The sequence below is a fragment of the Eschrichtius robustus genome, chromosome 13 (genome assembly GCF_028021215.1).
Source record: "Eschrichtius robustus isolate mEscRob2 chromosome 13, mEscRob2.pri, whole genome shotgun sequence".
Classification (NCBI taxonomy): domain Eukaryota; kingdom Metazoa; phylum Chordata; class Mammalia; order Artiodactyla; family Eschrichtiidae; genus Eschrichtius; species Eschrichtius robustus.
The window spans coordinates 2,618,816-2,639,311 of record NC_090836.1 but is presented as its reverse complement, the minus strand read 5'-3'; the positions used below and the strand labels follow the sequence as shown (position 1 = coordinate 2,639,311).

The 20,496-nt window shown below is 37.6% G+C and overlaps 1 protein-coding gene across 16 annotated transcripts in view; it reads left to right on the top strand.

Moving 5' to 3' along the window:
• WNK1 (WNK lysine deficient protein kinase 1) overlaps positions 1 to 20,496 on the top strand; it is a 133,895-nt gene that overhangs the window by 53,267 nt on the left and 60,132 nt on the right. For all 16 annotated transcript variants that reach the window (XM_068561823.1, XM_068561822.1, XM_068561825.1 and 13 more), the window contains exons 2-4: positions 7,530 to 7,702; positions 13,902 to 14,122; positions 16,454 to 16,611. In XM_068561823.1, coding sequence (XP_068417924.1) covers positions 7,530 to 7,702; positions 13,902 to 14,122; positions 16,454 to 16,611 — 552 coding nt within the window. The remainder of the gene's footprint in view (positions 1 to 7,529; positions 7,703 to 13,901; positions 14,123 to 16,453; positions 16,612 to 20,496) is intronic.

The following is a 20,496-nucleotide window of genomic DNA, read 5'->3' as shown; positions in this document are numbered from 1 at the left end:
TGTACACATACACCTTTTTTTGGAAAGCACATTCATGGATTCGTTCAACACATGGCAATTGAACAGTGCTAGGTTGTCAGATGCTAAAGATAGAACACTGAAAAAGGCATTTTGTCACTGCTTTTAGAGTAAATCTCAGTATATTACTTGTGATTAAGAGCTCTGAAAGAGGCATATGCATAGTTCATGAGACTATACATATATATGGCAGGGGGTGATTTAACCTAGAGTGAGGGACAGCCAAGGAAGGTATCCCTGTGGAAATGACAGATCTCTGAAGGATGGCTGGGCATTAACCAGGGAAAAAAGGTTGATGGAAGGGCATCCTGTATGGAGGGAACAGCGTGTGTGAAGGACCTGAGTGGGAAGAAGCATGACATGTCTGAGAAAGGCACATGAGAGTGACAAGAAATTAGGCTTGAAAAGTGGGCAAGGATTGCATTGTGTGGGACCTCATTGGTCACAGTGATTTTCCACCTTTATCCTAACAGGATTAGGACATACAGTACTTCACTGAGTCTAAGATTTCAATTATGTGATACATTCTAATTTCAGAGATGTTTAAAATGGGGAAAACGATATTTCTAAGAATTAATAAAGTACGCATACCGCAGAATTGATTAAGTTGACCTTAAAATATTCTGGTTGTATTTGGACAGAGTGGAAAAACACATTGTACAGGGAGATGTTTAGCCGTGTGGAAACAGCTAGTAGGTTATTGCAGAAATCCAGAGGAGACCGTGATGGCTTGAAATAGGGTGGTGGTAGTAGAGACAGACACGAGTGAATTACTTTTGGTTTGAGTTTCTGCAGAAAAGGTTTACAAGCCTTGTGTACTTTAAAGCAGTTTTGAAAACTTGGAATTGTAGATGTGAAAGAAACAGTCTTTAAGTAGATTTTAAATTAAAATTAAAATTTAAGTAACAATGTAGAATGATTAGGCTACAGTTTTGGTTAACGTCTAGTGACAGTTTCTGGCTAAAGTTATATACCAGTTGAGAGAAAACATTTCATTGGCTATTAGGTACTGTATACTACCTTATCCTGTATAATATATATTCCAAGTTTCAGCTACAGTGGTCTACTGTAAGTGATATACTTTCCAGAAGCTCTAAACTCTGGGTGAATAAACAAATTTAAATAAATAAATTTAAATTCTGTAGCTCACTGTTATTAAAGTTTTGAGTCTCGTCGCCTCTAGTCTATCCTGCATTTCGAAGTTTGCCTTTAGCAGTTTTTACAGACTCTTGTGGTCTTAAGCATTTCAAGTATTGTAAAACTAGAACTGTGGGTACTTTCATGCTCATAATCTCAGCCCTTAGGGTAACCTGCTGATATGGGGGGCTAACACTAGCTTGTGCACACAGAATTGGGTCTTTTGTGATATACTCTCAAAGCACTCAGTTTTTTCTCTTTATAATACCTAATAAAATTAATGCCTCTGCCTCTCACATTGTAAGGTCTAGAATAGCAGGAACCTTGTCTCTAATGTTTGTCCTGTCCTGTTGTCTGACACAGGGTACTCAAGCATTTGTTAAAATTTAATTAAACATATGTGAAGATATACATTAATTGCTAAAACTGAAATGAATGTTGCATGCTACAGAAAATAAGAGTAGTTATCAAGACAATCAGGTAGACTATATACTAAAATATAAAAATTAAATATCACTTAATGGTAGGTAGAATATTATATTTCATTTGGCTCATGTGATTACTGTCTTCTGATTGTTTTGAGAATAGCTTAACTTTTCACAATTTCTTTAAAGTAAGTTTTTGTAATTCAACAGTAATGTATGAGAGAGTCAGCAAGTGATCTAGATTTTCCTTCATTTTTTGAATAAAGTTTCCTTAAATGAGGAACATTTAAGAATATATGGTAAACAATATTTTTTTTAAAACATATATTGGGGAACCCTATTGTCAGTAAATAGAAAACCAAACAAGCTGAAAACTCTTCCCACTGTAAAATACCAGACATTTTGAAAATTTTGATGAGAGGAACTACAGAAACCTATCCTTTTAAATGCATAGCTGAGCTTGTAAGGCTGTCAGAATAATTTCCAAGGTCTAAAAACTAAGAAGAAACTAGAAACCAGAGTAGGAAAAGTGTGAATTGACACTAGGGTTTTTCTTGGGACAATTTCAATCTTGTTAACTAAGACACATGGTTTTACTGTCTCCCCAAGGATAGATGAAGTCTTAAGCCCCAGCAGGTATTGGAACTGAGATCCAATAAACTTGTTCCTTAAAAGGGAACAAAACCTTTAATATAAAGACAGACTGGAGAAAATTTCAGTTTCTGAGTCAGGGAAAAGACAGTTTTTCCCAAGTCAGCTGAAAAAAGTTCACCCGGAGAATACATAATCAGGGACCTGTATTCATACAAGTATGAGATTCAAATTTGAACTGATTACATGCAGGCATCACCAAGACTAGTAATATCCTTGTAGCACTAGGCATAAATAAACTCAGAGCCTGTCCACAGCAATACACACACAACTGAGGATATTCCAACAGGCAAATCACAGTTTAAGATAACCGTATTATCCACTATTGTTAACCATGTGAAGAAACAAACCACCATGAATGAATGTCAGCAGCCAAAACACTAGGCAAAATTAGATCCCCAGTAACTCAGATAAAAGTGTTATTGAATTGAGCCTCTAAAGCACATTATTTTAAAAGAATTAAAGGATTAAAAACTAAAACCACAAAAACATCACGATGGTATTGGAGGGGGCGGTGAATGACTGATTTGATAAAGACCCAAAAAGAGCTTCAAGAAATGAAAATGTATTGCAATTAAAAACTAAGTAACAAGTGCCACTTTCCTCAGTCATCTGGCCCCAGATACTTCGACTTGTCCTTTGGCCCTTTGGCCGTCTGTTCTTTGGGAAAGGAACGGTTTAGGAAGATAGCCCAAGATAAAACAGCTCTGCTACTATGGATCTGAGTCTCAGTGGACAAGGTATGTGACTTTGTGGATGGTTGCAGCTTCAGGTTAGGAGTGGAAATAAAAGAGATACTGGGCTGTGAAAGTGGGCTTTTATAGAACTTTGAGAGAAGGCAATCTTGCAGTGATGATTTGGAGATGGAAATAATTTTGGAGATGAACCCTGAGAGGGAGGAAATTCCAAGGAGGATGCTGGGAAAACTTGTCTGTTCATGAAGCAGGGATGGGGTGGAGGTTGGGGGGATCATTGCAAATTGAGCCACCAGTTACCATTTCTCATTCAAAACCCCACATGTGGGGTTACCACTGAGTGGGGACAAATCCCTCCCCCAGGCATGGGGCCTAGAGAAGTGGCAGGAGAATTCCTTCTCCACTGAAGTCTTTAGTTAGTGCCCAACTTTTTTTCTTTTTCATTTTCTTTTTTTCCCCTTTTTTCCCACCTTGCTTTGTTTTTGATGCTAGCTGGGAAAGTAGGCACTGAAGTAGTGACTGAATTGCCTTTATCAGACCCTCCGGTGGGTACTTTTGGTGACAGACTGACTGCTTGACCTCGTTTTATTTTCTGTATGGATGTCCAAATATATGTCTGACTCACCGGTATACCCAGCCCTTCAAGACGTGTATGGCTAGTTGCAAGTGTCTAGTTTGTGTTCATCTCGTATTTCTGGAGCAGGGACTGAGACCTTGCCACATGTCCTTTGCATCTCTGCCTCCTTTAGACTTTAAAGTTTGATTAATTAAAAAAAAATTTTTTTAAGGTAATAAGCAGGTTGGACATGATAATAACTTGAGAGATTTCATGAACAAGAAGGGAGATCTGAGAACACTGCCCAGAAGGCAGCAGAGAGAAAGAAATGGAAAATGAGAGAGAAGTTAAAAGATATGAAGGATTGAGTAAGGTTCCACGCACACACACCCTTACACATAACACATACAGACATACATAGAAAATCTTAGAAGAGAATGGAGAATGGAAGGAGGCAGTATTCAAAAAGGTAATCGTTGAGAATTTTCCTGATGCGAAGACAAATACCTGAAACTTTGGGCTTAAAAAGCACAATTAGCCCCATTATGTATAAAATAAAACTTAGATGCATGGTAGTGAATGTGCAGAGCACAATTTTTTTTAGAAGTCTTTAGAGTAACCAGGGAGAAAATACAGATAACCTACAAAGGAGGACATGTATACTGAGGGCTACAGTAGATGCCAGAGTACCATGAAACAGTATCTTGAAAGTGCTGAAAGAAAACCAACCTAGAATTCTACATCCATCTAAACTATCATTCAAGAGTGATAGCAATTAAGAAAGCATGGTATTAGCGCAGGACTAGACAGACCATGGAATAGAGTGTAGAATCCAGAGACAGAACTGTACTTCTGTGGAAAGGATGGATCGTTCATTAAATGGTATTGGGGCCATTGGTTGATACAGAACAGAAATAACAGTCAGCCCTTCTTTTACCCAACCAAATAAATTCCTCAACAATTCCCAGATGTGGCAAACAAAACAAACTTATATTTTAAAAAGGAAAAGAAAAAAACTTATGACCTTAGTGTCTGGAAAAATTACTGAAGTCATAAAATCCACCTACCACAAAGTAAAAGATAGATGAATTGAAATACAGTGAAATAAAAACATCTGTAAATCCAAGACATCATAAACAAGGTGAAAATACAACCCACAAATTGAGAAAAGGTATTTGTAACTCATAAAACCAATAAAGGATTAGCATCCATAATCTATTAAGAACTGCTACAAGTAAGATAAAGCATCAGTTCCTTGCAGAAGAGGGGTCTTAAGTAGTCTGCAAAGAAAACAAAGTTTCTCACACTTTTTAGTGACTCTGAAAATGTAAATTAAACTATAGAACATGACTTTACACCCATCAAATTGACGAAAGTTAATGTCTGATAATACCAGTTGCTAGTGACCATGTACTGCAGTGGGAACCTTCATGCAGAGCTGTTGGGAAACTCAGTTGGTACAGTCCCTTTGAAAAGCAATTTGTTGACACCTATGAAGACTGAAGATGCCTATTCCCTATGCACTTCTACCACTAGCTATATATCCTAATAGGTGTACTTCTTTTTTTTGTGCCCCAGAAGGCTAGTGAAGGCTAGAAAAATGTTTTGTTTTAAGTCCATATAGTAAAATACGTAGGATTATATTGGAAACAAATTATATTAAAATAGTTATCAAAACTTTTAAATTTGTGATATAGTATGCATTATTAGTGTATATTAATAAGATCTACTGGAAGATCTAATAGCTATCATAATTTCAAAGTAATGCCTACTGTGGTATTTTGAGATAATCTGCAACCACTGTTACGTGATATGAAAATACCTAGGTCTGTTGGTGACAAATCACAGGTACTGCTGAATGCCATTAGGTACATACATTCATTCAAGGAAATATTAAGTTTCAATTCAAGGTTAATGAAAAATAAAGATATATTTGTTTTCACACACGTTCACAAACCTGCCTTAAAGGGGTTTATAGACTCCAAGATAAGAGCCTGCATCCTAGAGATTAACACTGCAAAACCTTTGCCATATTGTAATAGCAAAAAAATGGGGAAGCGCCTAAAGATTGATCAGTAGGAGGTTATATATAAATTGTGGTGTATTCAGACAGTGGATAACTGCATAGCAGTGATAATGAATGGAGTTACAGTAATATGGTAGATATCTTGTAACGTCTCCTTATACCATCATGGTTGAGTTCAAACAATGTTGAGTGGAAAACAGCCACCTTCCAAATAGTACATGTTCTATAACTTCTTTTTATGAAATCCTAACATTTCACCTAATGTGTAAAAACCCATGTGGGAATGGTATATCCGATCAGGGTAGTGGTTGTTATTCAAGGGTGAGGAATAGTTATGGGAAAGGCCATCTAGTTACATAGGAAGGTTTAAATTATGTCTTTAATGTTTAATTATTTAACTGTATCATGGACACATTATGTTATTATATGCCTGGACTATTTCGTTAAAATACGTATTATATGCTTTGATAGAATATTATATGACAGTTTCAATTTTAATTTACAGGACAGTACAGAGTTTGTGTGTATGGGACTCTGTTAAGGGAAGAACAACAGATTAAGTGCTTTTCTCCAGTTATCTCAGATAAGAAGTGAATTAACCTATGAAGTACCAGGCACTTTAAATAAATCTACCTAGTAGACTAAATTAAATGAAATCTATCTAGTAGATTATTTAATTCTTACAAGAGTCCTATGAGGTGAAGGTATACACAGTCATCCCTCAATATCCCGGGGGGGGGGTGGTGGGAATTGGTTCCAGGACCCCACCCTCCACCCCTGTGGGTGCTCAAGTCCCTTTTATAAAATGGCACAGTATTTGCATATCTTACCATATACTTTTAAATCATCTCTAAGATTACTTATAATAGCTAATACAATGTAAATGCTGTGTAAATAGTAGCCAGCATGTGGGCAGACTATTCAAGTTTTGCTTTTTGGTATTTTCTGATCCCCCCAATACCCCCCACCCACCCCCAGCATTTTTGATTTGCAGTTGGCTGAATCTGGGTATGTGAACTCATGAATACGGAGGACTTGACTTTATTCATGAAGGAAATTTTAGTTGAAGCAAAGACAGAATTTATATTTAGATGTCACCACTTCCAAAACCCATACTTGTTCCATTATTAAATTGCATATCTCTGTCAATAGGTGACTTATTTTGGAAGTGGTAAATTAACTGTACCTAAAAAATGTGTATCTGAAGCACACATTAACAGTAAAGATACTAAAATAATCTCAAGCATGACTTTATTTTATTAAGTAATTGATTTATTTACTTTTTGGCTGCGTTGGGTCTTCGTTACTGCACGCAGGCTGTCTCTAGTTGTGGGGAGCAGGGGCTGCTCTTCGTTGTGGTGCGCGGGCTTCTCATTGCGGTGGCTTCTCTTGTTGCAGAGCACGGGCTCCAGGTGTGCGAGCTTCAGTAGTGGTGGCCTGCGGGCTAGTAGCTGTGGCGCACAGGCTTAGTTGCTCCATGGTATGTGGGATCTTCCCGGACCAGGGCTCGAACCCATGTCCCCTGCATTGGCAGGCGGATTCTTAACCACTGCGCCACCAGGGAAGTCCCTCAAGCATGACTTTATAATCAAGAGTTTTCTTAAATACACTTTAGCCTGTTCTCACACTCATATAACGGGCTGATGAAATTATTAATTATTATTAACTTCAGTGTTAGGATGTTATATTTTAACAGTATTGGTCATTATAATTTAATACATGTTTAGCATCTAAGTGTAACTATGTGACTTGGTGTTTTATTATCTTAAAAGCATATTCTGTTTTTTTTTTCCTTTATTTTTGTTTTAGGTGTACAGCAAAGTGATTCAGTTATACATATACATGTATCTGTTCTTTTTCAAATTCTTTTCCCTTTTAGGTTATTACAGAATATTGAGCAAGAGTTCCCTGTGCTGTACAGTAGGTCCTTGTTGGTTATCTGTCTTAAATATAGTAGTGTGTACATGTCAGTCCCAAACTCCCAATCTTGAACTGTATTCTGTCTTGCTTTTTGATTTTAGGATCGAAAGTTAACAAAGTCTGAGAGGCAGAGATTTAAAGAAGAGGCTGAAATGTTAAAGGGTCTTCAGCATCCCAATATTGTCCGATTCTATGATTCCTGGGAATCCACAGTAAAGGGAAAGAAGTGCATCGTTTTGGTGACTGAACTTATGACATCTGGAACACTTAAAACGTAAGTTCATCGGTATTATAAAAGCTGACCAAGAAGTATGAGAGAACTTGAATTTTCTTATTTCAGGCCTTATCAGTTCTTCTGTTGTTACCCGTTATACTAAGGAGGGAATGAATAGTCACTCCAAATGTTAGTATATGAGCACATTTTCCTGCCCACAAGGTCCTCTGGTGTATAAAGTGGTTTGATAATTATGTATTGATAAGTATTTAAATGAGAAATTGTTGCAGAATAAACCTAGTTGCTTTAAGTTAATGGTGATTGGCATTTCTAAAATTGAGTGGCTAAGAGATCAGAAATCAAATGGCAAGGTAGCCCTCTAGTGGTTAAAATGAAATTGAAGCTTACTGACAAGCTTTACCCATTTATTTTATCACCTCATATTGGGCAGTTTTTGCTACAACTATGCACATATTGTATCAAATGCAAATTGTATTGTGACATTTATCACTAGATAATTTCATTTCCCAAAGCATCAGAAATTGAAGCCAAAACACCTAGACCTATCACCCCTTTCAGGAATATGGATAGGTCAAATGCAGAAATTCCCTGTATGCCTTTGGCGACCCATGTCTCTTAGAGTATCTATTTGTACTCAGAGAGGAAACTAGAGTAACTTTTATGGTGTAAATTTTTTGTGGAAGAATTGGATTGTTAAAAATTGTCTCTGTAGTGTGTATTTATTCTTTATAACCTTCCGTAGTTAATGCTACTGAGCTGATTAATCCCAGATCTTTGAAACATAGTCTTGTATTTCCTGGATGTACAAAATCCCGGTTGCTCTTGGATGCTCAAAATTAACATGTTGAAAGCCAACAGATTATTTCCCTCCTGCACATTCTAGTTTTCCCATCCAACTTTTCTAATATTTATGGCAACATCTCTATCCTAGTCGTCCACGCTTCTTGTTATTCACATGTCTGTTTCTTTTCCTAGACTGTGCTCCCTAGCACTATGCCTGAAACTTGATAAATATTTGAATGGATTAAGGAAAATTCTGTGGTAGTAGTTGTTTGTATAGCTGCATCTTGAGATTCTTTTTCTGGTTTGAATACTTAGTGGGTTGTCAGTAGTCTGTCAGTAGATAGATATAAAGTTAGTTTGTTTTTTTTTTTTAATTTTTGATGAAATTCATATAACATAAAATTAACCTTTTTAAAGTGTACAACTCAGTGACATTTATTACATTTACAATGTTGTGTAACCACATCTGTCAAGTTCGTAAACATTTTCATCACCTTAAAAGAACACCCCATACCCATTAAGCAGTTACTCCCCATTACCCTTCCCACGTAGTATATTTTCTCTTTAACTGCACATGATCTAAGTTTTTAACCATTTTTCTTTTAAGTTTAAAGTTCTTTTTTCCCCATCATGGTTCGTTTCAGTTTCTGAGCCTCAAAGCAAATACAGCAAGAGAGGTAAAGTAGAAAGCACTAGACTTAGACTAGGAGTCTGCTCTCTGTTCTGATTTTGACCAGCTGTGATTTAGGGCAAGCAGATCCCCTTCTCTGGCCCTCAGCTCTCCATGTGTAAAATAAGTGGTTGGACTAGCTGATCTCTAGTATTTATAGATGGGCTTTTTTTTTTTACTCTGGTAAAAACATATAAAATTTACCATCTTAATCATATTTTTAAAATTTATTTTATTTATACTTATTTTTGGCTGTGTTGGGTCTTTGTTGCTGCACGCGGGCTTTCTCTAGTTGCGGCAAGCGGGGGCTACTCTTCGTTGCGGTGCGTGGGCTTCTCATTGCCGTGGCTTCTCTTGTTGCGGAGCACCAGCTCTAGGCGCGCGGGCTTCAGTAGCTGTGGCACACAGGCTCAGAAGTTGTGGCACACGGGCTTAGTTGCTCCGCAGCGTGTGGGATCATCCCAGACCAGGGATCGAACCCATGTCCCCTGCATTGGCAGGCGGATTCTTAACCACTGTGCCACCAGGGAAGCCCTTAATCATTTTTAAGTGTACAGTTCAGTTAAATATATTCATGTTGCTGTGTAACCAATCTCGAGAATTCTTCATCTTGCAAAACTAAAACCCATTAAACAATTCCCCTTTCTTCCTTTACCCCAGCCTTTGGCAACCACCAACTGTTTTCTGTCTCTAAGGATTTATCTGATCAAGGTATTTCATGTAAATGGAATATAAAATACATGTTTGTGTTTTGCTACTTTCACTTACCATGTTTTCAAGGTTCATGTTGTAGCATGTATCAGCACTTCATTCCTTTTTATGACTAAATAATATTTCGTGGATATACCACAATTTGTTTATCCACTCACTTATTGGTAGACATGTGGGCTGTTTCCACCATGAACATTTGTGTGCAAGTGCTTATTTGAGTACCCGTTTTCATGCCTTTTAGGTACGTATATACCTTTGAGTAGAATTGCTGAGTCATATGGTAATTCTGTGTTTAACTTTTTGAGGAACCACCAAACTGTTTTCCACAATGGCTGAACCATTTTACATTCCCACTAGCAATGTATAAGGGTTCCGATTTTTCCACAGTCTTGCCAACACTTGGTTTTTTTGTTTGTTTGTTTTTGGTTTTTTAATAACCATCTTGCTGGCTGTGACGTGGTATCTCGTTTGGTTTGCATTTCCCTAGAGAGTAATGATGTTGAGCACCTTATCATGTGCATGTTATAGATCTTTGGAGAAATGTCTATTCAACTCTTTGCCCACTTCGTCCATTTTTAAATTGGGTTGTTTGTCTTTTTGTTGAGTTGTAAGAGTTCTTTATATATATTCTGTAAGCTAAACCCTTATCAGGTACATGATTTGCAAACATATTTTTCCCATTCTATATGTTCTTTTCACTCCTTAATGACGTCATGTGATGCACAAAGTTTTAAATTTTGATTAAGTCCAGTTTATCTGTTTTTTTTCCCCCGTGTTGCTTGTGCCTTTAGGGTTATATCTAAGAATCCATTGCCAAAACCAAGGCCATGCAGATTTACCCCTAACTTTTCTTCTGTTCTCTTCTATTAAGAGTTTTATAGGTTTAACTCTTTTATTTAGATCATTCCATTTTTTGAGTTAACATTTGTGTATGTGTAAGGTGTGGGATCCAACTCCATTCCGCTGCACGTGGATATCCAGTTGTCCCAGCACCCTTTGTCGAAGAGACGATTCTTTCCCTGTTGAATGATCTTGACACCCTTGTCAAAAGTCATTTAACCATAGGTGCGTGGGTTTATTTCTGGACCCTCCATACTATTCCACTGTTCCATGTATCTATCCTTATGACAGTACCACACTGTTTTAATACCACAAAACCTAGCTTTGTGATGTGTTTTGAAATTGGAAAAAGTGAGTTCTCCAATTTTGTCCTTCTTTTTCGATACTGTTTTGGCTATTTGGTGCCCCTTGTAATTCCGTATGAACCTGAGGATTAGCTTTCCATTTCTGCAGAAAGGCTGTTAGAATTTTGATTGCATCTGTAGATATAATCAAATCCATCTGTAGATACATCGAATCTGTGGGTCACTTTGGCCAATATTGCCATCTGCACTATATTAAGTTTTCCAGTCCATGAACCCATCTCTCCATTTTATTTAGGCGTCCTTTAATTTCTTTCAACGGTGTTTTCTAGTTTTTAGTGTATAGATCTTTCACTTCCTTGGTTAAATTTATTCCTAAGTATTTTATTCTTTCGAATGCTGTTGCAAATGGAATTGTTTTCTTGCTTTCCTTCTCGGGTTGTTAATTGGTGGGGTGTACAACACAACTCATTTGTGTGTGTTGATCTTGTACTCTGGCAATTTTGCTGAATTCTTTTATTAACTCTAGTCGTGTGTGCATGTCTGTATGTATTCTTTAGAATTTTCTATACATAGGATCATGTTATCTGTAAATAGAGGGAGTTTTACTTCCTCCTTTCCAATATGGGTACCTTTCTTTTTTTTGCCTAATTAATCTGGCTAGAGTTTCTAGTACAACACTGAAGAGCCGTGGTTATTCTTGTCTTATTCCCAGTCTTAATGGGAGAGCTTTCAGTGTTTCACCACTGTAGTATAGCTGTGGGTTTTTCATAAATGCTCTTTATCATGTTGAATATATTCTCTGCTATTCTTAGTTTGATTATTTTTTTTTTTTTTTTATCATGGAAAGGTGTTGGATCTTGTCTGATGCCTTTTCTGCACGAATTGAAATGATCATGTTGTTTTCCCCTTTGTCCTATTAATGTGATACCTCACTCATGTAATCGAAACCGTCAAGATATAGAACATTTCCATCATCTCAATACATGCCCTTAAACCTCTTCCTAGGTAGCCCTTTCCAGGCAGCCCTTTCCTCACCCTCCAGAAGTAACTCTGTTTTTATATATATATTTTTTAAACCATAAAACCAACTTTCACCATTAGTTTTCTTTAATCACCTCATATCCCACCCAAGTGAAGCAGAATTTCATTTTTTAATTTATTTTTAAGATTTCATATTAGTTTCTGTATTAGCTTTTTGGTTAAACTCCGTGTGTGTGTGTGTGTGTGTGCGCGCGCGCGCGCGCATTTGATATATCTTTTTTAGTGGTTGCTTTAGATACTGCGTTTATATCTTTAACTTTCACAACATGCTTAGGGTTGATACTGTACAATTTCATGTAAAATAAAGGAAACTTGCAAAAATATAGGCCCATGTATTTCTAGTACTTACACTTTATGGTATAATTTTCATATGTTACATTTATTGTATAGATCCTGTAATACAGTGTTATAAATTTTCCTTTAAGCAGTCATATGTAACATAAAGATAGTAATAGGAAAATGTAGTCTTTTATATTTACCATCAGTGCTCTTCATTTTTTCCCTGAATATTTCCAGCTAAAATACCATCTGAACTCAGTTCATCAGAAATCTCTGTCCTGTTCTTTTAGCATTAGCTGGGCTGCTTGGACTCTGCTACACATACACATATTTCAGAGGTCAGCCAGAGATTTAGGCAGAGTGAATACGCAGAATTTGGAGCTCCCCTTCTATACCTCCTTTTTTAAAAAAAATTTTATCTTTTGGCTGCGTTGGGTCTTCATTGCTGTACACGGGCTTTCTCTAGTTGCGGCGAGTGGGGGCTACTCTTTGTTGCGGTGCGCGGGCTTCTCATTGCGGTGGCTTCTCTTGTTGCGGAGCACCAGACCAGCTCTAGACGCTCGGGCTTCAGTAGTTACGGTGCGTGGGCTCAGTAGTTGTGGCTCGCGGGCTCTAGAGCACAGGCTCAGTAGTTGTGGCTCACGGGCTTAGTTGCTCGCGTCATGTGGGATCTTCCCGGACCAGGGCTCGAACCCATGTCCCCTGCATTGGCAGGAGGATTCTTAACCACTGCGCCACCAGGGAAGCCCCTGTACCTCCTTTCTGGGATTACACACCAACCCCACCCTCCAACCCCCCGCCCTGCCTCCTTTACTTTCTAGATCTCTGCTGTCCAACAGAACTTTCTGTGGTGATGGAAATGTTCTGTAATCTGCACCATCCAAAATGGTAGCCACTTGATACAATGCAGTTGTTGAGCACTTGAAATGTGACTAGTGAGACTGGAAATGAAAATTTTTTATTTTAATTAATTCATTTAAATACGAATCTTCTTATTTGTCTAGTGAATATTGCATTGGACAGACTGTCATTGTAGAAAGTTCTGTTGAGTAGCATTGTTCTAGACCCTGCGGTAATCTTGAACTCTATCCTCGTATTCATTCCTCAGCCAATAAAGCTCCAGGTTTCAGTCCAGGTTTGAGCGACCCCCACAGACTAGTGCTTTCCCTTTTCCCTCGTGTGTACTCCCTTCCAGTTTATGCCTAATTTTGATTCCTCCAGAGCTTTCTAGTAGTTGTGTGTGTGTGTGTGTGTGTGTGTGTGTGTGTGTATTTACCTAGAGTTTATAATTATATCTGCATCCAATAAGAGTTGCTTCACCATTACCAGAAGTCGAACTCTGCCTCTTAACTTTTAAATCATTTTAGCAGTGATCTAATTTTAAGGAATTTATTTTTTGTGCTTTGTTATCAGAGTTTGCTTGCCAACTACTTATTATCCTATCCCCTTTAACCTTACTAAAAGTAGCGCTAACCTAAATAAGCTTACTGAATCTTAATATTCTGAACTTGATATTCCCATCTCAGATAATGCTAGAATTTAATGGAATTCTTCAAAGTAATAAATGCATATCATTGATAACCTGTTTGGTGTACCTTGCCTTTTCTAGGTACCTGAAAAGGTTTAAGGTGATGAAGATCAAAGTTCTGAGAAGCTGGTGCCGTCAGATTCTTAAAGGACTTCAGTTTCTTCATACTCGAACTCCACCTATTATTCACCGGGATCTTAAGTGTGACAACATCTTTATCACTGGTCCTACAGGCTCAGTCAAGATTGGAGACCTAGGTCTGGCAACCCTGAAGCGGGCTTCTTTTGCCAAGAGCGTGATAGGTATGTTTCAGGTGTACCTTGCAGTCTCACTGGCTTTCTGGCATTCCTTTTTTTTAGAAACCTGACCTTGTCAGAGCTTTTATTATGGGAAATAAACCTTCAGAAATTCAGAGCTTGAATCCCGGAAGTGATGTGGAGTCCTCTATTTCTTTGCCTCTAGAATCATCTTGAAGACCGTTGTTGTTTTGTAAAGTTATATGAAGAGAAGTAAGGTTAACTTTGCTGACAAAACATTATGTAATAATTGTTAACCTTACTGAGCCATTTCATTGATACTTAGTACCATATACTTATTTATATAACAGATAAAGTATGTTACTTTCCCCATAAAAGAAATTGAATTTATATATAATTTAGTTTCTGAAGAAGTCTGTTGGATATATGTATATTCAAAAATATCTGCCTATTAAAACTTTATTTTAAAATGTGAAAATATAGTTCATTATCAACTTTTTTCTTACTCCTACTCTTCAGAAGATATACCTGAAACAGTTTTCAGCCTCAGTACTATTGACGTTTTGGGTCGGACAGCTCTTCGTTGTAAGGACTGTCTGTTCACTGTAAGATGATTTAGCAGCACCCCTGGTCCTACTCACTGGATGCCAGTAGCACGCCCCTTGCCCACTTCCCCCCAGTTGTTAACAACCAAAAATGTCTCTGGAGGTTGCGAGATGTCCCCTGTAGGGCAACTCGTCCTTCTTGAGGTTCACTGATCTACACAACAAGTCTGTCCTTTCAGCCTTTAACTGTATGTTAGAGAGTTGCAGCTGGGAAAATAATTTAATGCTGATTATTTTATAAGCTTTCACTTTCTGAAGAGGGTATGACAGTTTGAAAACTTGAAATCTTCACAAACACTCTACTCTCCCAAAAGGTGACAACAATAACAACAACAAGAAAGCCATTCATTTTTTTTTAAATTTTTTTTTTTATTTTTAAAATTTTTTTAAAAATTATTTATTTATTTTTGGCTGTGTTGGGTCTTCGTTTCTGTGCAAGGGCTTTCTCTAGTTGCGGCAAGCCGGGGGCCACTCTTCATCGCGGTGCGCAGGCCTCTCACTATCGTGGCGTCTCTTGTTCCAGAGCACAGGCTCCAGACGCGCAGGCTCAGTAATTGTGGCTCACGGGCCTAGTTGCTCCGGGGGATGTGGGATCTTCCCAGACCAGGGCTCGAACCCGTGTCCCCTGCATTGGCAGGCAGACTGTCAACTACTGCGCCACCAGGGAAGCCCCGGCCATTCATTTTTAAGTGGGCTAGCATCCTATGCTTTAATAAGAAAAACATTGAACACCAGTAATTTGCACATCCTTACAAAATAGTGTTCCTGGGAAAAGAGTTATTTAAAGATGAATTTCCTTTTTGCCCTTCTTATAGGAAACAGTTCTTTGATTGTCTTTGGCATCTTAATCTCTGTCCCAAGAGGGTTTTTTCTTCTTTCCTTTTTTGTTTAAACCATAGTGTGCAAGCCTGTTCTTAGAAATGTCCTATAATTTGAGGTATTCGGGCTTAATTTCTTTGGAAACATTGGAAACCTGGTGTGTGGAATCATACACTCTATGCTCATAATTCAGTCTGAGAACTCAAGTGCAGACCGAATTATTTGTGTGTGTCTATAGGATGTGCCTCACTACACTTCTTACATCTGCAGTAGGTTTGTGTACTGCAGGGGGGTGGTAAGCGTGTGAAGAAAAGGGCTCTGGTGAGTGACCTTTATAGACAATTACAGTTTATTTTATCATTTTGAAAATGTATTGAATATCAGGTTTTTTTGTACTGAAAAGCCGCCTTAAAAGTGGAACTGATCAGATGGAATGTTAATGGCAAGAGACTAGCTATTATATGAATGTTAACCTTACAGCTACCGTACAGTAGGGGGCAGACAAGTATTTTGATCTTTTTTAACCCATCATCCTATCTTACAGGTAGATGCCATTATATCTACTTTATTCCTTGGTAGTCTCTTCCCTTTTCCTTCCATTTGTTTTCAGTATGAGTTATATCAGTTTATCTTTTGTGCAAGGCTCTATTTTGACATTGTGTAACACTAATCCATTTGAAACAGTAAATAAACAGACACTTGATCCTGTGCCAGTTTTTTATAAAGGAGTTGTAGTGTAAGGATCTATAACATATTTGATGGAACATACTAAGATGATTTCTTTCCTCTCCCCCCACCACCTACCTACCTTTCTTTCCTTTTCCTCCCTTACCTCTTACCCCCCTTCCACTTTCTTCTCTCTCACAGGTCAACCCCTCTGCTGTTCCCCTCCCCATGAATTACATCTGCAGCTTCTCCTCACATTGAGTCTGAATCATTCTTTTAATTTAAGGTACCCCAGAGTTCATGGCCCCTGAGATGTATGAGGAGAAATATGATGAATCCGTTGACGTTTATGCTTTTGGGATGTGCATGCTTGAGATGGCCACATCTGAATACCCTTACTCCGAGTGCCAAAATGCTGCGCAGATCTACCGTCGAGTGACCAGTGTAAGTCTTGTCCTAACTGACTGGTGATCTTAGGCCACATCTAAGACGCTGTATAACATCAAACCATGCAAAAGGGAACAACACTAGAAAGCATCACATGGAGTTCACCCCTCATCTGTCTGTGTCTCGTGTCTCCTCTTCTTATAAGGACTGGTCAGATTGAGTTGTGGTCACCCAACTCCAGGTTGACCTCATTCTAACTAATTATACCTGCAGTGATCCTGTTTCCAAATAAGGTCACATTCTGAGAAACTGAGGATCAGAATTTTAATATATCTTTTGTAGGGGGGGTGGGGTGGGTGCAGGGGACACAGTTCAACCCGTAACAGTTCATGGGTTCATCCAACAAATATTTAAGTCTCTATTATGTTCCAGACTTCTTTCTAGATCCTAGGTATTGAATATTATAGTTAAGTAAAACACAAACCTGTCTCTCAAGAACTTATTACTAGGCGAAGGAGAACAAACAAGTAAACCAGACAGTTACCATAGGGTATAAAAGCAGTTATTCTAGGGATAGGTACGTAACAGAAGCACGTAGAAGTAGTGCCTAATTGAGTTTGGACAGGTTAGGAAAATTATGTTAAATAAATAGGGAAAGACTAAGAGTTGCATGTGAAAAATCTTTGTATGTCTACAGTTTGAAAATAGGAAAAAGAAGAGACAAGGGATAAGGGAGGAAAGTGAAAGTTTAGACTATACTTGAGCACTGGGGGAACGATCGCAGCCACTGTAAGACTTGGTAGGTGTCGTGGGAATTCCCTGGCGGTCCAGTGGTTAGGACTCCGTGCCTTCACTGCCAAGGGCCTGAGTTCAATCCCTGGTCGGGGAGCTAAGATCCCACAGGCCACGAGGTGCAGCCCAAAAAAAAAAAGACTTGGTAGGTGTCATAAGATCAGACTTAAATTTTTAAAAGATTATTCTGGCTGCAGAGTGGAGGATGGATTTATAAGGAAACACTGAAAGCTGAAAACCCAGTTAAGTGGCTGTTGCACTAATCTGAAGGAATAACCGATAGACTGAAATAAGGAGTTAAAGTGGAGATGGCCAAAGTGGATGGACAAGAGATTGATTTTCTTTATGAATTTGAATTCAGTTGAGCTAAGGCGTTCTTTTCCACCTAATATTTATGAAAACAAATAATGTGAAAATACCCTTTGTAAATACATATCTTCTTAAGGAGATCAAACTGAATATTAAACCTGATTAAGAGGTTAAATACATTAAATTTTAGGACTGTAAAATTTACAATTTGTATGTAAAATGGTTTGTGTAATTTATTTACTAACTTACTGTCTATAACTTCTTCACTCCATCACACTCTAAACCAGGGATTAGCAAACTATGATCCATGGGCCAAATCCAGCCTCCTACCCATTTTTTTACAGCCCATGAGCTAAGAATTCTTTTTACATTCCTAAATGGTTGAGAGGGAAACCAAAAGAAGAAGAATATGTGATGACCTATGAAAATTATATGAAATTCAAATTTCAGTGACCATGAAGAAAGTAATGACACAGCCACTTATTTGTTTCTGTATTATCTATGTCTGTTTTCACATATTACAATGGCAGAGTTGAGCAATTGCAACAGACTCTATGGTTCAAAAATCCTAAATTATGTACTGTTTGGCTCTTAACGGAGAAAGTTGCTGACTCTGATTCTAAACACATGGCACCAGAAAGAGAAAAACAAATATCGTATATTAACACATATATGTGGAACCTAGAAAAATGGTACAAATGAACCGGTTTGCAGGACAGAAATAGAGACACAGATGTAGAGAGCAAACGTATGGACACCAAGGGGGGAAAGTGGCAGGGTGGGGTGGGATGAATTGGGAGATTGGGATTGACATGTATACACTAATATGTATAAAATGGATAACTAATAAGAACCTGCTGTATAAAAAAATAAATAAAATAAAATTCAAAAATTCAAAACAAAATCAAAATAAACACATGACACCAGAACTTCTTAAAAAATTCTCCTCTGAAGAGTTCTGTAAATAATTTCTAATCTGCAGAAGTGGTGATAATGTTCTATTAGAATGCTATTAGCCTCTGTACTTGGAGTAGGCAGGAGAATCTCAGTGTGAGCAAGTAGTTACTTAAATTATTAGCGCTGATAATTTGTGGGCAGTCTTTTCTCTCTGGTAAGCGTAGAACTATCACTTTAATTCTGTGGCGAAAACATAAGAGGTTTCAATGTAACACCCATTTTTCACTGGCCATATTTATTCTTTCTATTGCCTAAGAATAAATAGCATCTTAAACCCAGTACTACTGCTTGAGGTGATCATTCTGGATTTTAAACACAAAGAGTTATTAACAAATATCTTTTATTTACCTTCCAGCAGTACTGAATGTTTTGATAGTGAATAGACCAGAAGAATGAAGTATCCATCAGATACCCATATATTTAAACATTCTCTGCTGTCTCTCAACCACCAGCCTTCTTTGTGGGTCTTGCAATATTTCTACTTTGAAACTTGGTAGATTTTGTTATGAACCATCAGACAGTGCTTTGCTGTTAAGAGACACTGCCTAGGCATTACCGAGTTGTCTAGTGATAGGTGTCTCTAATTAATCTTGTGAATTCAATTCCCGATTATTTCTCTAAACAAATAAAGGTTGGTACTTAAAATATCTCGAGGGATCATGGAATTTTAGTTTCTTTATCTAAAATGAAGTCTAAAAAATAACTCTGCTACTTAAAGAAATAGAGGTATAAATTATATGGTAGGACTGTTTTTTTTTTTAATGCAGAATTTATGGGTGACCTGTATTAAATTCTACCTTGTTCTATACCTTACCCACCAAATATGTTTAACTGGTTAAAAATAATGACTGTGTAGGATGAGTAGGTGAAAAATAGTGTAAACCCTATTGATTAAATCTACTCACCAGAGGCTCAGGGCTAAAAGCAATGTTCTTTGGCTTCAGACTGTCAGGCACAGCACTGCCATAAAATCAGATAAAAGTTTATATAAGCAATTATTTGATAAAAGTAAAGAAAACAAATTAATTTGATTTTTAAGATAATGCGTTTGAGACACTGTCTAATCAATAAATGAATCTTTATTTGCAAATGCAAACTCCAGCTCGGTTGAGAAGAAAATCCCCTTCTCAAATGAAAAAAGTGTTTGGCGTTAGTTTAATAGACCCTAGAAAGACCAATATCACTGTTTCCATAGTCTTAGTGTAGTATTTACCCTTTTTTCAGTTTTTCGGCGGGCTGTGTGTTTCGTGTTTTTTTTAAGATAAAGTTCACATACCATGAAATTCTCCATTTAAATCATTTGAAGGTGTAAAAATCAGTGGGTTTTAGTGTATTTACAGTGTTCTGCAATCATCACCACTAATGCCACTCCATCTCCCCAAAAAAAGAAACCCCCCACCTGTTAGCAGTCACTCCGCATTCCTCTTCCACCCAGCCCCTGGCAAGCACTAATCTACTTTCTGTCTTTATGGATTTGATTTGCCTGTTGTGGACATTTCATACGAATAGAATCATAAAATATATGGCCTTTTGAGTTACACTTTGTTTTTGTGTTATGCTTTGATTTAGCGTAACATTTTTAAGGTTTATCCATGTTTTAGCATGAACCAGTACTTCAGTCCTTTTTGTAGCTGAATAATATTGCATTGTATGAATGTACCACATTTTTAATGTTCCACAGGTTTTATTTCCTTCTGTTTCTGTAGTTTCTTCCTCCTTTTCTCATTGTTTAAACTGTTTGACCCTATAGCCACCCTCACCTCGGGAGAGGAATTGGGAACAGGAAGGATGAAATATACAGTGTTTTAAAAGGTGTTGTCCTAGAGCCCAATTTATTAAATCTTTGTTTATAGTTTTGTGTTTGTAGCATAGCATATGGTACAT